At 38.7% G+C, this 23,153-nt stretch overlaps 1 protein-coding gene across 1 annotated transcript; it reads right to left on the reverse strand.

Moving 5' to 3' along the window:
• Positions 1 to 18,599: 18,599 nt before the first annotated feature.
• Positions 18,600 to 22,723, reverse strand: LOC129170701 (protein Tob1-like). The gene is made up of 2 exons (XM_054758546.1): positions 22,464 to 22,723; positions 18,600 to 20,799 (listed from the first exon to the last, which is right to left on the reverse strand). The coding sequence occupies exon 2, from the start codon at positions 20,607 to 20,609 to the stop codon at positions 19,572 to 19,574; it is 1,038 nt and encodes a 345-aa protein (XP_054614521.1). The 5' UTR covers positions 20,610 to 20,799; positions 22,464 to 22,723; the 3' UTR covers positions 18,600 to 19,571.
• Between the last annotated feature and the right edge of the window lie 430 nt (positions 22,724 to 23,153).

The raw sequence follows: 23,153 nt of genomic DNA on the forward strand, positions 1-23,153 counted from the left end.
ACTAACTCCAGACCTCCCCCTTACATCGCTGCTGCCAGAAAACCTACAAGCCCACTCAGTAATCCTCAGCGATGGCTGACAGCACAGCGGGTACGATATCACACGGCGGGATTGATGTTTTATGAGCCCACTGTGAACTGCTAGCAAGAAGCACGAGCAAGTGGCGAAATAGAAATGAGATACTGCGGCCGCTGCTGCGAGGCTCCGTAGCGAAACATGGAAGGGGAAGCAACCTGCAGCTTTTTTTTCCTCATCCAACCATTACTCTCCAGTGGTGTCGCTGTGCGTGAGACGCATCGGGCGTATTGAGCAGCAGGATCCTTTCTTCTTCGATGCGGATGTTTCACTAAAGTGCTGAATCGCAATGAGCCGTCATCAGTGTCAACTCGTTGATAACTACATTTACTTTTCTCTGTCATCTTCAGCCATGAGTCAGCATGAAGGCTTTGGATGAAGTGCTTAGTGTGCAGGCTAGCTAGAGTTTACCATGTGATGATAAATGAATACGTGTAAGCGTGGCATGCGAGTGCTGACCTGCCTAAACAGTTGGCAGGATGCTTGATGACCGTAGACTCATAAAGCACGGAACTAAACAATCATTAAAGGCTGGCTAGACTGGACTTGGTTTTCATGTTGCACTTCAAGAAAAATGTTACCACTCTTGGAATCTCTTTCTTTCTTCTTCTTCTCAACTTTCAGCTCTTATTATACAGTATTACTAGTTCCTTCTTCAATAAAGTCATTGAGTTAGTCATGGAAATACTCCTTCATAAATAAATAATAAATAATTCATTACCAGGGAAAGTCATCATTGTGTTCCTTTTTGGAAAAACCTTAAAATACGTCAAAGAATTTGGATTTTTGAGCAGGTTTCACGGGCCAGTTGCATAGCAGCGACGGCAAAAAGCATTTAAGGAAGGTTTTATGATGGCCAGTTTAATCCCTCGTTTATCACGGATCATTACTTCCAGACCTGACCATGATAAGTGGATTCCTTATTTAGGAATCAAGTATTTCCATAGTCAGAGCATAGAAAGCCCATTTATGACCTTCTAAATACACTTTTTAAACATTACTCGAGCCCTTTAGACATGAAGTAACACCCCTATAGTCGCCTTTACACTCTAGTAGACATAATAAGAGAAAACAAGACTTGTGGGGGCCGACAGGAAGTGACACTGGGGGCTTGGGGTTGAGTTTTAGCTTGGTGTGGCTTACGGTCATGTTAGGGATTATTGTGAGATCTTTCAAACCTGCAATAAAAGCCTGTTGTTGCGGCAATTGAGTTGTCCCAAATCAAATAATATTTGTGTCAAAGTGAAAGTTATGCTTGAAATGCATCTTTTCACAAAAAGCTGGTTTCTCCCTTTTTTTTAGTCGGGAACTGATATTTTCCTGAAACTTACCTATGTTCTACTGCCGATTACTAAAGAACAGAAAAAGGTAGAAACAAACTTTTTTTTCTGATGAAAAACAGGAGTCAAATCTTTCTTTTGGTAGACATTGAATGAGTTAATAGTATTTTTGAAAAGTCAGAGTTGTGAGGGATTATTATTATTTATATTTCTGTTATTTCCAATGGGAACAAATGGCCTTTTATTATTACTACTTTTTGTCATAGTAGTAGTAGTAGTAGTAGTAGTGGTGGTAGTAGTTTTGTGATGAGGACAGTATGGACCTTTTGTATGTGTTCAGTGGACTTCCAATTGTATTTGCGTGCACGTCCATGTGTATGAGTGGGAGAGAATCAGGGATAGCAGCATCAAATATCTATCCAACTTTTTATTGGTGACGTTCCTGTGCGGTGCCACCCATTGCGAACCCATCAGTACATCCCACGCACACACGCACGCACACACACACACACGCTGTAGCCTGAAGCATCTTTGTTCTGTGTGGGAGAGCAGTGACATCATTGAATCCACCTGCAATCTGTGCACAAAACAAACATTAGCGCATAAATACAGTATGGCCTTTTTTCAGTGAGTCACTCATCTTCAGTGTGTTCCTTTGCAGGGCGGGAAAAACAACAACTAAATGCACGATATCAAACAATGCATGGATTCGGATACTCTACCATGCATGTATGTGATCCAGGGGTGCCCCAAGTGCCCCCCACGGCTGTTTGTTTTTTTAATCATTCACATTCTAAAAATATAATGTAACAAGAAAACTATAAACAAAAAAACAACTACAGCAAATAATTTTAAAAAAGTCATTTTACAAGAATAAAGTCAAAATATTAAGAGAAAAACTTTGCAACCTAACAAAAAAAGTTGTAATTTTATGAGAATAACATAATTTTAGTAGCTTCAAGTTGAAATATGGAAGAAAAAAATCTGTTGTTGTTTTTAAAAGACATGAGAAACAAAAAAAGTTATCTTGTGGAAAGAGTTGTAATGTTACATGAACAAAGTCCAAACATTATCAGAATAATGTCGTAATTACATGAAAAAAATTACACGAAAAAAAGTTGAAATGGTTGAAAAATTAGAAAAAAAACAGCATAAAGGGAAAAAAACAGATGGAATTTTAGAAGAATAAAGACAAAATATTAAAGGAAAAAGTCGCATTGTAATGAGAAAAAGTAGCTATTTTACAAGAATAAACCTGTGATATTATGAGGGGAAAAATGTCATTGTAGTAGCATAAAGTTGAAATATAAAAAAAAAAAGTCGTAATATTATGAGAAACAAACAAAACAAAATGAAGTTGTGATTTTTGGAAAATTAGCTTGGGGGAAGTTATAACGCTAAGGAATGAAGTCACAATATTAAGAGCATGAAGTCATAATATGACAAAAAAAAGATTTACAAAGATCATTTAAGAAAAATATTAAAACATTTAGGGGGCAAAACATAGCAAAAATGGGAAAAAAGGAGCAAAGTGTGAAGTTGACACAAATAGCAGGCTTTTCCACCGATACGTACAACAAAGCTGAGATGCAGTTTTTTCTAGAACGACAGTACAGTATATCTAACTTGTTAGCATGTCTACGTGTGCTGCTTTACACAAGTTATCAAAGTGGCAAAGTGGCATCCTTTCATTTTTCACCGTGCGGACCCTCACTGGCCAAAGTCTGGACACCCCTGATGTGATGATAAGTGGAACGGACGACTAGGTTTTATATCCATAAGCACCACGACTACTCGACCTGAGTAGACGTGCATCCCGCTGTGGGCTAGCCTAGCAGGCGTGTGGCACATTCCCCAAATCTTTGCACAGACTGGACGTAACTGCGAGGACAGCCATATTTACTTCTCACCCGTGACTTTCTCCACACTGGTCCAGTCCATCAGCACAAAGTACACGCGTATTGTTTAAGAATAAGTGTTTACCCCCCTGCTGGTGTCAAAACTGATAAACGAGCTTCCACATGAGAGCGATGGCAGATATAATAGGCACATGTAAACGCAATGGCCTTCATATTCATACTATTTGTCATGTTGCTGCAGGCAAATTGGACAAGTGCGCATCACTTTGCAAGCTGCCTTGAATATCTCTACGCAAACACAGGACAAAAGGTACTTGCTTATGTAAATGATGACACTGGTTCACAGAAGGGGTGTTTCCACACTTCTTCTAGACTGGATGTAACGATACAGTATAAGGGAGGCATCTTGTGAATACTCAAGTGAAAAGAGTAAAAACTGTGCTCAGGCCTGCACAGGAAGATTTTTTGTGGAGATGGTTGGAATTCCAGAGCCTTGCTGCTCCAGCTGTGCAGACATTCCCCAAACACTTTCACAAAACCGTGCACGTTGCCTTGCACGTGCTCGTACCCGTACCATTTTTCCAATCGGTTCATTCTAAACCGGAGGTTCTCAATTGTGTCACCCTGGGACCCACGTTGACCTCAATGGACATTAAGTTGCGACCCGCTTTTATTTACGTAATTTTCTTTTCTTTTTTTTATTATTACTTTTTACACTTTTATTGACGTCATTTTTTTCTATTATTTCTACATTTTTATTTATGTCATTTTTAGTTATTTTTATTACATTTTTATTTAAGTCACGTTTGTTTTTTCTTTTTGTTATTTTTTTTATACTTATCAAAGTTATTTTATTTTCTTTTACACTTTTGTCATTTTTATTTTGATTTGTATTTTTACACTTTTTTTGAAGTCATTTCAACTTTTTACTTATACCCATTTTTATGCTTCTATATATGTCATTTTTGTACATTTGTATTATTTGTTTACCATTTTTATATATATTCTATACATATACACTTACTTAAGGCATTTTTATTTTATCTATTGTTAATTGCTTTTTTTTTACACTTTTATTTAAGGATATTTTTCTTTTTTTACTTTTATTTTATTTTATTATTCTTTTCTTATTTTAGTTATTGTTATTTTTTATTATATTTTCCATTTTTTAATTTTAAATCATTATTTTGATTTACTTTTTTTTTACACTTAAGTCATTTTATTTTATTATTTTGTACACTTATTTAAGTCATTATAGATTTGTATTTATTTTTTAATTTTTTTTTTACATTTTTATGTAAGTCATTTTTATTACTTTTTTGCACTTTTAAATCATTTTTATTTGTATGATTTTGTTTCCACTTTGAAGTCATTTTAATTGTATATTTGTGTATTTATGCCTCGATATCGTTGAATATGAAGGCGTAAGTATTTATATTTTGTATGCGTTTACTTAAATCAAACAAGCAAATGGATTTTTTTTTAAAAAGTGCCACCTTTGGAAAAATGAATACACATAATTACAGGTCCAAAGTGCATTTTAGATGAATTTATTGGCATTTTGCTAAGAAAATGAGAAATAAAATGACTAAAATATTGCTCAGTTTGACTTCAGAATAAGTCAGCCCTGAGTTGTGTATTTTAAGGTCATGTGTGACCCAATACCCAGAAACTTGAGAACCCCTGTTCTAAGCAACTTCACTGGCAAGCTGTCTTCTCCCGTCTTCATGTTTACGTCATCACAGCAGATTTTTAAGGCCAAATAACTGAGCTAAATAAGCATCCTCACCCTGAAATTGAAGGACGTTTTTCAGCCCAGCTCGTCATCGCTTGGCTCGTCTCTGCGACGATACGTGGAAATATTTTTCAGGGAGTCTTCAGAGCTTTCTGAGGTATGAGTCGGGTAGATCCAAGCTGACGCTAAGTAGACAGAGGAACGATACGGCGACGTATTTAAAAGAAAATACCATGGATTCAAGATTTGGAGTTAAAACGCTGACGTTTTAAACGTCAAGGTGGTCATCGGTGGAGACAATGAAACTGAGTCCGTTGCAGCCGGGAAGTTCGTTCACCAACAAATACTTGTTGCATGATGATAAAGACAGGAATCCCTTGCCACGAATTCCACAACGTTTTTTCCAAAATACGTGAAGCATTTTCAAGAATAAAAACATATAACTGGAACTACTAGAGTACAGTATGGTGCTTTTCACCGATTCTGCAAGCTCCTCCATCGTATTGTCGATTCTAAAGAGCATAAAATTGACCAGCGAAGCTTTCCAAATTAAATTTTTTCATATTTTATGGTGATTACGTTCACCGCAATAATGCAAAAGAATGTACTTAGAACATTCCCTGCATAGTTTTATGATGGAAAGAGTGCATTGGGCCCTCATTGCATTCTCACTTTGCATTTCTTTTCAGTGCAAAATATTAACAATCGTGCCCTCAGAGCACACAACTGAGCCCTTTGGAGCAAGTTACCCGTGTATGTCTTATTTTCTCTTATTATGTCTACTATATTGGGTAACAGGAGTGTAAAGGCAACTATAGGGGTGTTATTTCATGTCTAGAGGGCTCTAACAATGTTAGAAACAAGAGGCCGATATGATACCTTTCTGCTTCTCAAGACCGATATGATACTGATAACTTTTTTATATTTACTTTTTTTTAAAGTAGATATAAAAAAAAAAGGACTGGAACAAATTAGGATTTGACCAACTGTAGCTGCTGATTAGTCCTCATCAAATATGATGACATTACTTCTACCACATCACTACTACCAGGATAACCAGAGTATAGAGCGGGAGGAGCCACCTGCTGTGTCCCAGCAAGGTGCACTGTACTCGGGCACACGCTCCGAGCAGACGGTGTGACGCCACGGAGGTCTCTCACGCACTTTTCGCACGCCGCGGCACAACATGCCCAGACGTGGCGTCTCAGGTGGCTGACAAGGTTTTTTCTATGCGCTAACTACAAAAATATTCCATTTATAAATAAGGAGCCCTAATTTGCACAAATTCACTGATCACAGTCGTGTCTGGAACCAAGTGACCGCGAGGGATTAGTGAATGTATAATAGCTATAAATAGATTGAAGATAGCCTTGATTCAAGAGTTGGAGTAAAAACTTCAACATCAAGAAGAAGAGTCATTAACTAGTAGTAGTAGTAGTAGTAGTAGTAGTAGTAGTAGTAGTAGTAGCACACCCACGCGATCAAACGAGTGTATAAAAAGGAAAGTGAACGTATTACCTGAAGCGTAATTCTGCGTAGACTAGAGTCACTGTTTCCAGCCATTTGTTGTTTGGTTGGTTAGTTCATGACAGTACTCCCAAAAGTGAGTACACCCATATCATCTTCCCAAGGGACGATACCACAGAAATGAAACTTGGATATACTTTAGAGTGGTCATTCCACAGCTTTTATAGCAGTGTAGATTGACTTTGCACTGAAAGTAACTCAACACACAGCTGTTATTGTTGAAATGGCTAGCGATAGCTTCCTTCTTCTGGAACGTTTCACATTGTTCCTGTCTTTTGCAATAAAAAGCCAAAGCTAAAGTTTTAATGCAACTTTTGAGGCTGGTTTTCTACAACTGCTCAGTTTGGTTGCAGAATTGCACCAACCTTTGGTTATGTGTCTGTTGATGTTGCCCAAAGATGCCGCATGTATTGTATATTCTGCATGTGGTGATTTAGCACTCTGCTCCCAATCATGGCTGCAAATCAGCCTCTTGTGAGCATGGAGCTTCAGAGAGACAACAAAAGACTCCTTTGTTGCTACTCTGTCCTATCTCCCTCTCCTTCTCTGAACGCTCTTAGAAGTGATGAATAGCAGGTGTCCACCCCCGCCCCCCAGCCCTCCCTTACCTTCTTTCCGCCTGCCGCCGCTCCCCCGCCATCAGCACCGCCGGTGCCACTGATCTGCAGATTGCACGGCACTGATTAATTCCCGCATGGCAAGCGGTGTTTCATGTCACTTGGACACTGCTGAAAGGATCTGGTTTCCTCTCACAACTACCCGGAGAAGTAAGCGGCGGAGGGTGGGCGGGGTGGGTGCAAACAGAGTGGTCTTTGTAGACGGTTACCAAGTTAAAAATATGCTTTATCCAGAAATAGAAGTGCGACACCCGAACCACGGCCACGCTCGCATGGTGCTTAATTATGATGTATGGGCCACTGCTATTTAGCATAATGTGGCATGAGCCTGATAAAAGGCAATCATGTTTATATTTTGACTACAAGGAAACTACTTGTGTATTCAATCAAACAGGAAGTGACCTGTTGGTCATCTCCTTGTCTTCTAACCTTGAGAAGCAAACGAAACTTTTATTTGGACTGCAAAATATTCTATTTCCGTCTAAATTGCCCAGTTAGTATTCGTGTAAAAAGGTGGCATGGCTCAGGTCGTAGAGTGCTCGTCTCCTGATCCAGTGGCTGCTGGTTCGATCCTCGCCTGTTGTCAATGTTGCCCCCTGTTGGTGGAAATTTGTTTTACTTTTAACAATACATGTAACGTTATGCTTATTCTCGGCACAGCGGCTTGGCTCAGGTGGTAGGTTGGTGAACTCCCGACCCGATGGTTGCTGGTTCACTCCTCGACCCTTGTCAATGTTGCCCACCTATTGGTGGAAATCCGTTTTACATTTAACAATACATGTAATGTTACGCTTATTCTCAGCACGGTGGCATGGCTCAAGGTCGTAGATTGGTCGTCTCCCAACACAATGGTTCGGTCCTCAGTCGGTGAATAGATTTCAACACATTTCAGCTTCAGCATTCACACACACTTTCTACTGAAATTGCTTCATGTATTTATGATCATTATTAAGTCGCTGCGTCTGAATACTTTTGTCTTTATAGTCATATATTGTGGGAACGCAGCAGCAGGGAGGGGTGTGCTAGCTTGATAGCGCTGGAAGCCACGCTGCATCAACCCTAGAGGTATACACTACAGGAGTGGGCAGGGCAAGAAGTCTGTATTTGTTTTTAGTTTCCCTCTGCAGATAAGATCAGCTGCAGTTTAAAGGGCTGGGCGTACACACGCACACACACACACACACGTGTCTACTGGGGATATATTCAGTACACAAAGCAAACCAGACAACTCTATAACGCCCCATAAAATGCAAAATAGAGAGAAAGACGTGGCACTAGAGCAGACGCGTAACGCATCTGAATCTAAGACATTCCTTTTAGGACATCATGCAGCAATCTGCATAAAATAACGCCCGTTTGCAGCTGCAGGGTGAACAGAAACAGTGGTATTTGAAAGGATGCAAAGCCGACTAGGAGTGGTGTGTTCCAAATGGGTGTGAGCAACTGTTTCCAACTGTGTCAACACCCCAAGCTCCTGCACATGACAGCCGTCAGTCAATGTTATCTTTGTTATTAGCGGTGCCTGAAAGGGAAATTTTACGGTCTAATTTCACAGTCTTAAGTTACACACTAGAAAATAGATGCTGTTCTGTACTGTTCCCTGTGAGGTACCGATAAGGTGTGGTGAAGTCACAGCAAAGCAACATTCCCTCCAGCTTATCATTGCTCAATCAGCTCCAGCGTGCTTCCAGAAATAGATGAGGGTGAGGGAGAAGGCAAGCGAATGAAAAGCCATTAACCGCGTTTTGCTGAGGAGGGTAACATTACCATCAAGTCTTGTCCGCTGGCCCACACCGCCGGCGGAATTGAGCTTCAGCGTCTTTTTATGGGAGGCGAAGGGCAGACCGGGCGCCTGGCATAAGATTAGCATCCGTAGCGCTGCTGCCGGATTCACCTTCTCCTCATTGCTATTCTTAGGACAAGCTGGGCTTTGTTTGTATTTCGGACAGCAACATCCACCCCGCCAAAATAAACATGGAGTGGCTAAAATATGAATCATTCCAAAAAAGGTTTGTCAATTTGAAATAAATACTTAGGTCTGCTTTGCTTTCAGCCTGCCAGCACTCATGGCGTGCTAAGTCAGAGACGAACGTCTTGAGAGGGTTAAAGGTCACAAAAGAGCATCATCATGACAACTAGAAAAAAATCTATTAATGTATATGTATATATGAATATGTATAATGTATATATATATATATATATATATATACTGCACATATGTCTCTAACTATGTATGTACGTTTGTCTGTATCTGTATATGCATGTATGTACGTACGTCTGTATCTATCAATGTATGCATGTAAGTATGTCTGCATCTAACTATGTACATATCTATTAATGTACCGTATGTATGTAGACACTGTATATACGTGCATACAGTATCTCTGTATGCATCAGTGTATGTATGTATGTACAGTACATACATATGTATTTATCCATCAATGTGTATATGCATGTTTAAATGTACATATGTCTGTAAGTATGTGTGTATGTAAAATGTATGTATGCATGTAGGAATGTATGTATGAATCTATCAATGTATGAATGTAGGTACTGAATGTACATACGTACCGTATCTCTGTATCCATCAGTGTGTATGTATGTACAGTAAATTCATATGCATTTATCTATCAATGTGATCTACGTAGTTACGTATTTCTGTGTTTATCAATGTATGTACTGTATGTATGTACAGTATGTATGTATGTAAGTATTTATATATCTATCTATGTACGTACTGTATGTCTGTATCTATCAATGTATGTATGTAGGTACTATATGTACTGTATGTATATATGGAAGTATCTATCTATCTATCTATCTATCTATCTATCTATCTATCTATCTATCTATGAATGTATGTATCTATCAATCTATAAATGTAGGTATGTATGTCTGTAACTATCAATGTATCTATGAAGGCACTGCGTACTGTATAGTATCTCTGTATCCAACAGTGTATGTATGTATGTACAGTATATACTGTACATATGTACGTATGTACATATGCATGCATGTATGGATGTATGTTTGTGTCTGTCTATTCATGTATGTACTTATGTCTAGCAATGTATTAATGTAGGTATGTAAGTACTGCCTGTATATACATACCGTATCTCTGTATCCGTGTATCAGTGTATGTATATATGTATGTACAGTAAATTCATCTGTATTTATCTATCAATGTGATCTACGTCGGTACGTATTTCTGTGTTTATCAATGTACTGTATGTATGTAGGCACTGTATGTACTGTATGTATGTACAGAATGTATGTACACTATGTATGTATGTCTGTAAGTATTTCTATATCTATCTATGTACGTATGTCTGGATCTACCAATCTATGTATGTAAGTATGGATGTATAAATCTATCAATGGATGTATGTAGGTATTTATTAATGTATCTATAAATTGTGTTATTGTATTAATGTATTAATGTTTGTACATATTTATGTATGTACATATGTCTGTGTATGTACATATGTACATACAGTACATACATATATACATACATATATACATACATACATACATTGATGGATACATACATACATACATACATACATACATTGATAGATAGATACATCCATACGTACATACATATATACATTGATAGATACAGACATGGGTACATACATACAGACAGCTACAAATTCCTGGGTGTTCACCTTAACAAACTGGACTGGTCCGTCAACACCCACACCCTCTACAAGAAGGGCCAGAGTCGCCTCCACCTGCTGAGGAGACTGAGGTCCTTTGGTGTGTGCAGGACTCTTTTACGGACCTTTTATGACTCTGTGGTGGCCTCAGCCATCTTCTATGCTGTGGGCTGCTGGAGAGGGGGCAGCACGGACAGGGACAGGAGCAGGATCAATAGACTGATCAGGAGAGCGAGCTCTGTCCTGGACGGTCCTCTGGACTACGTGGAGGAAGTGGGGGAGAGAAGGATGTTGGCTAAGCTGACATCCATCATGGACAACACCTCTCACCCGCTACATGACACTGTGGGTTCCCTTAGCAGCTCCTTCAGCAGCAGACTGTTACACCCACGGTGTAAGAAGGAGAGGTTCTGCAGGTCCTTCATACCGACCGCTGTCAGGCTCTACAACACCTGCACCACCTGAACCATGTTGTAGTCAATATGTATTCTTTACTTGCGTATCTTGCTTGCTGCTGTAACAAGTGAATTTCCCCGCTGTGGGATAAATAAAGTACAAATACAATACAAATACAATACATTGACAGATACAGACATACGTACAGACATACAGTACCTACATACATGCATTGATAGATACAGACATACGTACAGACATACATACATACATACATACACTGATGGATGCAGACAGATACGGTATGTCCGTACATACAGTACCTACATACATGCATTGATAGATACAGACATACATACAGACATACATACATACATACATGCATTGATAGATACAGACATACATACAGACATACATACATACATACATGCATTGATAGATACAGACATACGTACGGACATACAGTACCTACATACATGCATTGATAGATACAGACATACGTACAGACATACAGTACCTACATACATGCATTGATAGATACAGACATACATACATACGTACATACATACATACATACATACATACACTGATGGATGCAGACAGATACGGTATGTCCGTACATACAGTACCTACATACATACACTGATAGATACAGCACATAAATACACACTGAAATACATACATTGATAGATACAGACATCCGTACATACATAAATACATACATACATACATACATACAGACATACGTACATACGTACATGCATATGTATGTACTGTACATACATGCATACACTGATGCATATGTGCGTACATACAGTACCAACATACACTGATAGAGACATACATACATACTTACACAGATACATACATAGATACAGTGATAGATAAACATATATGAATGTACTGTACGTACATACATACATACACTGATGGATACAGAGATACTGTATGTACGTACATACAGTACCTACATACATGCATTAATAGATACATACATAGATACATATACACATACATACATGCATACATACATACTGTACATACATAAATGCAAACATATAGATATAGATACAGACATACTTACATCGATACATACATGGATACAGTGATAGATACAGACATACATACATACATACAAACATACATAGATTGAGAGATACAGACATACGTGCATACATCCATCCATACATACATACATACATTGATAGATACAGATGTACGTACATACATATATACATACATACATACATACATACATTGATAGATACAGACATACGTGCGTACATAAAGTACCTACATACATGCATTGGTAGATACAGACATACATACATACATACATACATTGATGGATACAGACATACGTGCATACATAGAAACATACATAGATTGATAGATACAAACATACGTGCATACATCCATATATACATACATACATACATTGATAGATACAGACATACGTACATATATACATAGATAGATAGATAGATACAGACATAGGTACATTCATACATACATACATACATACATAAAGTACCTACATACATGCATTGGTAGATACAGACATACAGTACGTACATACATAAATTCATAGATGCATACATACATACATTCATAGATACAGACATACGAACATATACATACATACATACTGTACATACATACATACATACATACAGTATCTCTGTATCCATCAGTGTATGTATGTATGTTTGGTTTGGTTTGGTTTGGTTTAGTTTATTTGAACATGAAGGTTCCAATGGAATACATCTCATGAATCATTCTTTCACAGTTCCACATGTCCAAAAGGAGTAGGAAGAAGCAAAGCTTATTTAATCCTACCCCCCATCTATTCTACATCTAGTACAGTACATGTTGTTCACTTCCTGGATTCCATGTCATGTTTTCTGTGATAGTCAGAATAATACATAATAGATAACGGTAAGACCCAAAACATATATATGTGTATGTACAGTATGTATGTATGTATGTATGTATATATGTATGTATGTATGTATGTATGTATGTGTGTAGGTAGCTAGGTATGTATGTATGTCTGTGTCTGTCAATGTACTGTATGTATTGTACGAATGTACATATGTCTGTGTATAAAACTTATTTCCAACATTTTGTCTTGTGATTTTCACACTCATGTATATACAGTATGAGTAAACTTTAAGAATACTTTAGGAGTATATTTCAAATACAAATAGTAAGCTCTACGTAATATGCCAAGCAAACTGAAAGTATAGCAAGTATACTAGTAAAATAACCAAAGTTTATAAAAATACTTAAAGTATACTATAATAAACTAAAAATAGGGACTCAAAGAGTATAACTACTACAATGGCAGTAATGGCAGATAAGTGTAATGGACGGCAGCTCGTGCGGCTGCGCAAGTGTACCTTGGCCTTAAGAGCTCCGCTGAACGCTGGGGTTAACAGACTGACCTTGTGGCCAAATGGTCAAAGCTCTTGTCTTCCAATCCAAAGGTTGTGTGTTTGAGTCCCGATGTGGGCAGTGTGAAGCAGGCAGCTTACGCATCAAAAGTGCACTGCTGGATAGAGATGAGTGTACTTGCTGTCTAAAGTATGGTTTTGCAAACTCAAAATGAACTTTAAAAGTATACTTTCATAAACTTTAGATGTTCCAATTCAGTCCGAAAAAGTATTCAATTAGTATACTTTCTAGTACACTAAAAGTACATGGTATATTTGCAATACTTAAGTATAATTAATAAAATCAACTTGCTATTTTTTGCTCAGGGTATTATACCTGTATGTATTCATGTATGTACGTATGTCTGTCAATCAATGTATGTATGTAGGTACTGTATGCATGTACATACAGCGTGTCTGTGTCCATCGGTGTATGTATGTACAGTACATATGTATGTATGTTATCTATCAATGTATGTCTGTATGTATGCACTACATGTACATATGTAGGTTATCATTGTAAGTAACTGTATGTCTCTATGTATGTATGTATGTATGTATGTCTGTAATGTACAGTATGTTTGTATGTCCCGTACGTATGTATGTATCAATGTATGTAACTATGAATGTCTCTATGTATAGTATGTATCTAAGTATGTCTGGATCTATCGACATATTTATGTATGTATGTACATATGTTTGTATGTACTGTACATATGTACATACGCATGTATCAATGTAACTATGTATGTCTCTATGTGCTGTATGTATGCATGTATCTCTCGATGTATTGTATGTACATACGTATGTATAATATTTATGTAGTACATATCTAGTCTAGTTCTAGTCATAAATGCGCTGTGAATAATATACTGAAATCGCTCGTGTTGGTGTTGACATTGTTTGTCGTGCACCACTGTGTTGCCAGAAAAGAGTCCGATGAAGACCATAAAATACTGCTTGACTTTTTGTTCAATTTCCTACTAAATCTTCCTGAGGCCGCAGACAGCTGCTGCGGAGGACATGCCCTTGCTTATTTAATTAAGAGCGCGGTTGCCACTCTGCTCATATCTGAGGGTTTCATCAGAGAGCACGGTCGCAGCGAAGGAAAAGAATGTACTAATAGCTGCTTTTAAAGTCGTTACATAACACCGCTAACACTTGAGTCACTATGTTTCGGCAAAGAACACAACCTCTCCAGTCAATAATTGTCATCGGGTTACATTAGTGGGATGAAATACTATGTAATCATGCTATACAAATAGAAAATAACATAAAAGATACTCCCAAGTTGGCTGGCAAACAGCAGCCATAAACCATTAAAGGCATTTTAAGCACGGCCTGCTCCGAACAGACATTCACCCTGATGATGATCACCAAACACTCCCATCACACGCTGTTGTGCACACACAGTATCAGCACACAAACACACACACGGTGAACTTTACAGCACACTATCAGGCCCAAAGAGTATCAGGGGACACGCAGACAGTCAAGTGACGATGAGCCGCCCACCCCTGGAGGGATCATGATACGCCACAAGGGTCAGGGTTATTTTAGTCTGCAACCTTTTTAAGATATGCAGCAACAGCACAAAGTCAATACGGTGGAACGGCCCAAAAGCGATACCGCTTGGAGTTCAATCCAAATGTGCTGGAAAAAAGGCACTTGAAAGTGTCGTGCAAATGTGCAGCATTATATTATATACACATATTATATTTTTTGGTACCAGAGAGGACAAGTGTGATGATAACCATTTTTTAAAAAGTGATTAAAAATGTTCTGGTTTTCGTTGTTTTTCAGTGGTCGTAGCGCAATAGTGTGAATTTCAGTTGGCTATGCGGCTATCTACAAAAATGTCTAAGTAGACCATACAACACCATAGATGTACATTAACTTAGTATACCAACGTGTATATTCATACAAGTATATAACTGTAGTAATCCCCGCCATATTGTGCTTTGAATTTTCCGGCTCCATGCTAGCATGTTTTTCGAAAATATATTAATTTATAAATCATCACGCATATTTAAGCAAATGTTACTTATTTGTTTGCCTAAATTAAACATTTTCAAGCATAAAAATCGCTAAATGAAGTAAAAAACACATATAAGGCATTCAGAAGACGCATTCAAAGACGTTGTGATGATACGTAGTATTGTACACTGGTCACTAGGTGTCAGTAACGTTGCTGTACTGTTGAGTGAGACACACAAGCACCAGAATTGAGTCTGTATGCATGTATGTACTGTATGTATGTATGTATGTGTGTGTGTACGTATGTCTGTATCTATGTATGTATGCACATATGTAAATATGTCTGAATCTATGTATGTCTGTACTGTATCTACTGTATGTATGTATGTCTTTATCTATCTATTTATGTACGTGCATGTCTATCTATCTATGTATGTATGTACGTATGTCTGTATCTATGTACGTATGTACATATGTCTGTATCTATCTATGTAGGTACGTATGTATCTATCAATGTATGTATGTACTGTATATATGTCTGCAATGAACGTATGTCTGCATCTATGTATGTAATATGTATGTATGCATGTCTGTATCTATCAATGTATGTATGCGGCTGGTAGGTACTGTATGTACTTACATACAGTATCTCTGTATCCATCAGTGTATGTATGTAAATATGTATGTATGTATGTATGTATGTATGTATGTATGTATTTATGTACATGTCTATGTATGTATGTATGTATGTACGTACAGTATGTCTGTATCTATCTATCTGTATCTATCTGTAAAGTACATACAGTATGTATGTATGTTATCTATCAATGTACGTACTGTATTTACATTTGTATCAATGTAAGCAATTGTATGTCTCTATGTATGCATGTACTGTATGTCTGTAATGTATGTATGTACTGTACGTACGTAACTCTGTATGTCTCTATGTATGTACAGTATGTACATATGTCGTATTTGAATTTGTATTTATGAAATCGTATTTTTGTCTTATTTTCTCCTATTATGTCTACTATATTGGGTAATAGGAGTGTGAAGGTGACTGTAGGGGTGTTATTTCATGCCTAGAGAGCTCTGATAATGTTAAAAGCCATATTTAGAAGGCCGTAAACTGGCTGTCTATGTTCTAACTACAAAAATATTCCATTTATAAGTAAGGAATCCTACCTCACGGAAATTCACGTATTACGGTCAGGCCTGGAACCAAGTAAGCAGGATAAATGAGAGCTTACTGTATATACCTTTTGTTATAGTGCCTTTACTTTTTTACATTACTATCGCACTAGTCTTTAGTGTTTTTACATTTTAAGCGCAATATTATTATTACAATAAGTGCATGAACCTTGTCTTACACTGCATACATAGTATATGATTGTACTTTTTATATACAACTACTATAATATATCCTTTTCATTGATTCTGCAAGAAGAACAAGACCCATCGTATTGTATTTTATATTCTAAAAAGCATAACACTGGCCAGAGAAGCTTTCCAACCAACATGTTTGTATTTTATGGCGATTACTTTCACTGTGTTTTAGTTTTTATTGTGTGCAATAACACAGAGGAATGTTCATTAAATATTCCTTGTACTGTTTTATGGTGCAAAGAGAGCGTGGAACCTTCACTTCTTTTGACTTTGCATGTCTTTTCAGTGCGAAACATTAACAATTGTGTCCTCAGAGCACACAACTGAGCCCTTTGGAGCCAGTTATCCATTTACAGGAGCCATTTTGTCGGGAAGGAGCTTGTGCAGAGCATCTTAATGCTGTTTTCCAGCGTCTGCGTGATGGATTTCATTAGTTAATAAGTGACTGTGCTGATGACCTGCGGGGGAGTGATTCCTCTTGGTGCACTATCACCTCTCGCTCTGTGTCCAAACTTTATTTTCCACGGAGGGACGCATACGAATACATTTGCACTTTAACGTAGTCAAGACACATTGTAAATTACATACAAGATGTACCTACTTCCTATAGTTGAGACATTTAATGTGACGTGATTTTCTAAACGAAACAAAGACAAGCACCATGTAACCGAGGGTCTGACCAAAATGACCACTACCTCAACTTCCCGCCTTCACAATAAAGCGACTCATATTACAGCCCTTCTGACCGCACCGAACAAAATAAAGATCTCACAAAAGTACCATACAACATCAAATTTAAAGGACAAAATGAACAGAGACTCACCATAGGTACAAGCCCGGAGTTTGTCTTCCGCAGAGAAGATTATCACATAGTCGTTTGACGTGTGGGTGACAGGAAGTGTGCTAGCATGAATTAACTTAACACCCAGCAAAGTACGAACACTAGCTAGCACTCAACACAAGACATAATAACGTCATCAAACCGCACCTTTATGCATTCGCGTACAGCATCGGCATCTCGGCGCAACGGTGAGCTGAGAAATATGAGTCTATTTGTGGCGGCAACGGAGAAATTTACACCTAGCTTTCAGTTTGTCTCGGATCCCAGATACATGGTGCGTTCAGGTACAGCCGAACAAAGTGGGAATAAATTAACGCTCGGTGTAACATAGTGAAAGAAAACGACATTAAGGTGCAAAAACTATGGTGTTACGAACAGTAGATCTTTTTTTTCCCACTAAATAGCACTTATTTTCAAAATTGATGTGCATTTACATGATATTTGATGTAGTTAAAACGTGTTTTTATTGCATTTTTGTTTATTGCAAACTACGGTTCCATGAAATCTAGTTTTGTTGCATTATTCTGCTATGTTTGTTATGCCTACACAGTCTGTTATGCAATACACAAGGGCACAGTTCAAAAGGTCATCAGGTACACACAACAATACGCCCACAGCCTACACGCGCACCCTGACCCAGGAGGGCACCGATTAGAAAACCCTCAAGTCTTTTTTTTTTTTTTATTGGCCCTCCTGTTAAAAAGTTTGACTGTGTGAATTGGTGGACAAATAACAGCTGGATAAGACACCCGACATGCTGGAAACGTGTCTTCCTGCACCCCCACAAAGACCCAAGTCAAGCAAAGCCGTTATTTTCAAGCCTTTTAATACAAACTTAATAAACTATCAGTCCCTGTTAACATGTAAGACACTGACTCCGAATACTTTGTTATACCGTTTTGTTTTTATCAAGTATTGCACAATGTAGGTACAAAATTAATATACGATTACATTTTGTCCATAATGTAGCAAAATCATTTTTTTTCTTACTCTTAACAGAAAATACAACTCTATGTTCCCCTCCTCCCCCTGAAAAAAAGCAAATATTCTTAAATCCCACCACTATGGAATATTCTGTACACAATCTTTAGAATAGTCTGGATTCATTTTTTCTCATTTCAATAAAAAAGAAAACAAAGTTGCTGCAGCCATCACAGATCACTGGAGTAGTAAAAAGATATAAATGCAATACCGTGTCGTAGAAACAATAGATACTCTTGATATTTTACAAACTCTGTACTAAATTAAATTATACAATTAGAAAAAAGACCAGAGAATCCCACTTAGCGATGCCAATTTCTGGTAAAAAATTGGCAAAATCCAGTTATGTCCAAATACTGAACGAGGCCATGAGTTGTGGTGGTGTTTTTTTTGTTTTGTTTTTCATATATATATATATATATATATATATATATATATATATATATATATATATATATATATATATATATATATATATCTCTACTTCAAACAGTAACATAAAAAAATATTTTGTGCTTGGTTGGCAAAAGAAATAACAATAATGAAGTTTGGGTAACCAAGCTTGGACATCTCGTACAACAAGCGTCACCATTTCAAGAAAGACAAGTTGTAACTCAAGGGGGCAAAGTCGTTCACCCTCGGGCTCGTATTCTTAAGATGTCACTTTTTCTTTCATTCTTGACATTCCGTTCTTTTTTTTGTTTTCTAATTTTTCAAAATGTGCATTTAAGTTGACCCCCCCCCCCCCCCACCATCATAGCGTCACATTATCTGGTCGTTGCTGCTGCGTGAAGTCGTAGCTAGTTGGCCATGACTGGCTGGAATTGCTGGTTAGAATACTGCATGTTGCTCAGGCTGAAATTCAAGCCGTCCATCAGGGACTTGTCGTTAAGGCCGCCGTAGGCCGCGAAGACGTCGAAGGCGTTGTTGTACTGAAGCGGGCCCAGACCGAGTGAGCTCTCCCCTGGGAAGAGGGCGCTCTGAGCGTTTGGGAACACAAACTCCTTGGCGTTGGGGGACAAAGCCGAGGGCTTGGCCTGCTGCTGCTGCTGCGGCGGCTGCGTTCCGAGCCCGAGCCCGTAGAGCGAGTGCATGGAAGTGGAGATGGCTTTCTGTTTCAGGAGACTGTTCACATTCAGGCCCAGGTTGGTGGGAGAGGTGCGTGCCACCTTGTTGGCGCCGGTAGTGCAGGCGTTGTTGTTGTTGCTGCTGCTGCTGCTGCTGCGCCCGCTGCTCTTCATCTTAGTGGAGCCGAACTTGGTGGCGGCGAAGGTGGCGGTGGTGAAGGTTAAAGGCTGCGTGGAGCGGGGCATGAAGGTGGGGCTGACCGCCGCCGAGTGGCCGAAAGGGGGCGAGGGCGAGCTGGAGCCTGGAGAAGCGCCGCCCATGGGTTCGCTGATGGGCATGAAGACCTGCGCGTCCGGATTGAAACTGTTCTTGATCTCCTTGTCCAGATCCAGCCCCCCGCCGCTCGCCCCCGTCTCGTTACTGTCGTCGACGTACAGTACTTTGACCGGACCCTTCTCCCCGATTTGGTAGGACACCTCATAGGGGTCAATCCACACGCTGAGGTCCTGCGGAAGGTTGTTGCGGACATCGTCGATGTCCAGTCCGCTCTCTTTAGCCGCCTTCTCCACCACGGGGTCCACCTTCTCCCCCACGTGGATGCACCTGAACCCCGAGCCCTTGTACGGCTTATCCGGGTACCAGTGGCCCTCGTACTTCTGCTTCAGCTGCCGCTCGAGCTCCTCGCCGAAGATGTTGACCCGCCGCCTGGGCAGCTTGTTGTACAGATACGAGATGATGAAGTTGAGAGCTACTTGGATTTCAAGCTGCATAGCTAACTGCTGACGTCGACCGGGTGGTGAGCGGAGACTGCACGTGTGAAGAGGTCCGATGGGTTTGCTTGCTTTTAGCCGTGGTTGGCGACACAGGCGGGTAGAACGGCCTGAGGGAAGCGAAACTTGTTCGGCGGTGAAAGTGCGGTTCTTGCAGAGGAGGTCTGGTTCCACCCGGTGTGAACGTTTCCTGGGAAGAGGACAGCAGCGCTCTTAGAACCACACGGCTCAGATGTCATCCATGATAAAAAGTCTTTTTTTCTTGAATGTTTCAATTGGTGCTGCTAAAACGATGTTATTTTCCCTCCTAACATCCTTCTTGTAAACACAGCTGTTTTTTCTTGTTCAAATACAACCTTTTCCTTTTAATAGTTTGTCTTTAGTGTCGCAAAATGTCTTTTTTGCCAACTGTCACAACTTTCTTCTTTATTTATGACTTCATTGCCATAGTATTTCCACTTTATTTGCGTAACATTATCACTTTCGCCACCGCCTCATTTTCTGCAACTTTATTCGTTGTTTTCTTTCTCGTAAACTTTCAACTTTAAAAGCACAACATCTTTCTTTAATAGTTCAGCTTTTTGCTACTAGTTACTACTACTAGTTACTACTTTTGCTCTCAGAAAATGACAGCTGCTTTTTTTTTTCATTTTTGCAGGTTTTTTTCCTTTTAATTTCTTGTAAATTTTCTTCTGATAATATTAGGACTTTATTCCCATAATATTTGGTTTTGTTCCACATATAAGGACTTAAACTTAAAAATTTTCTTTAGTATTTCACCTTTTTGCTACTGGAATGACATTTTTTCCCTCATAATTGTTTCTTTTAATATTTTGACTTTATTCTTGTAAAATTAAAGCTGCTTTTTTCCACTTTTCTGCTGTTTTTTTCTATTAATTTGCCAACTATTTCAACTTTCTACTCGTAATATATTGACTGTATTCCCATAATATTTTGACCTTATTCTCACAACATAACTTTTTCTGCAACCTAATTTTCAAAAAATTACAACTTTATTTGTTGTTTTGTTTTTCCACAGTATTACGCCTTTCTTTTTTTACGATTTTTTTTAAATAACATATTTCTTTACTATTTCAACTTTATGCTACTAAAATGACGATATTAATTCTCATAGTATCAAAACATTCTTGTAAAATTACAACTTTTTCTCGTTAGATCACATTTTTTCTTTGAATATTTTCACTTTAGTCTTGTAAAAGTACTGCAGATTTATTCATACTTCCTGATAAATGTGCACTACTCGTGCACTTTGGACATCCCTGATATAAAACATATGCGATGCATTGACTGTAAAAATAAAGTGTGTCAATAATGTCCAACGCCAAAAATAAATTGATTACTTGAGTCTGGCCGCTGCTGTGTGGAAAAACCCAAAACAACGCGAGGCTACACCCTTGTTTACACAGTCAAAGAGGAAATAGTTAAAAAATGTCGTTAAAAATGCAAAATGCGACCAAATAACGAGTTGGAAATTAAACAAAACACACAAGCTTCACCAGTTTTGCTGCACCCGAAAGTTGATTTAGGAGAAAGGGGAGGGGGAGCCGCTTGGGTAACAGTCCCCCCGCCCCCATCGTTGGTGAGAAATTGCGAAATAACAGCAAAACACATTGCAATAAGTGCAATAAGTGAAGCGCTGCAGCAGATCATTAACGAGCTGACACCGGACATAAAGAACCTTCAATGCAGCAACACGTCACGTGAAAGAACAAAATGGGAGATCGCAACACTATCTTAACTTTTCGTGGGACTGACGCAGCAAATCAGCTTAGTACGAGTCAACAGAGCTCAAGCACCGAAATAAAGCCAGCTACGTGAGAGGAAAATACTTACTTGTTTTGTAAAAAAATAAAGCTTCTCAGTAGTTGTGGAGTACCGTTAGTTAGTGCAAAATAGCGAACAAAAAGTATAAATACTTTCTTCACACAGAATATATTAACAATAAAAAAGGTATTCCAGTAGATGAAAAATGTCTGAGGATTGCCGTTTGCTTTCTAGATTTGAAGGTGATTTCGAGGGTTGTTTAATCAGCAGGCTAAGCGGAGTAGCTCCCTCCTTCTCGGGAGTTCTGCGACTTCGTCCCTTCCTGCCGGGGGAGCGCCTCTATTTATAGCTTCCCTCCGCCATGGGCACGAGGTAGGCGGTGATGCGGCTTCAGAGGTCAAAACAATGCAGGCGACTGTGATTGGCTAAAAAGAACAAGCCCCGCCCTCGGAATGGCGTCCTCAACGCGTGCTCATTGGCTGCGGCTCGGTGTCAGTTTCAGATATATGATTCCGTGAAATGGGAGGGACGCATTTGATGACGTCAGAGATAAGCCAGTGCTGTGGTGACAGCAAATGGCAGACATTAAAAAAGCTGTACCGACTTCAAGTATGAAATAATTGTGGAAAGACATGTTTCAATGTGTATATTGTAACCACTGACCAACCGTAGGACATCAAAATCCACCCTCACCCCATTTTGATGTTAATATTGGTGAGTATTTTTGTACACCAAGCTGTAGTTTATTGTGATGGGATT

This window comes from Dunckerocampus dactyliophorus, chromosome 18 (genome assembly GCF_027744805.1).
Source record: "Dunckerocampus dactyliophorus isolate RoL2022-P2 chromosome 18, RoL_Ddac_1.1, whole genome shotgun sequence".
Taxonomy (NCBI): Eukaryota; Metazoa; Chordata; class Actinopteri; order Syngnathiformes; family Syngnathidae; genus Dunckerocampus; species Dunckerocampus dactyliophorus.

Bases quoted from the DNA above. Each gene is read 5' to 3' on its own strand.
- LOC129170701 (XM_054758546.1), bottom strand. From the start codon at position 20,609: ATGCAGCTTGAAATCCAAGTAGCTCTCAACTTCATCATCTCGTATCTG.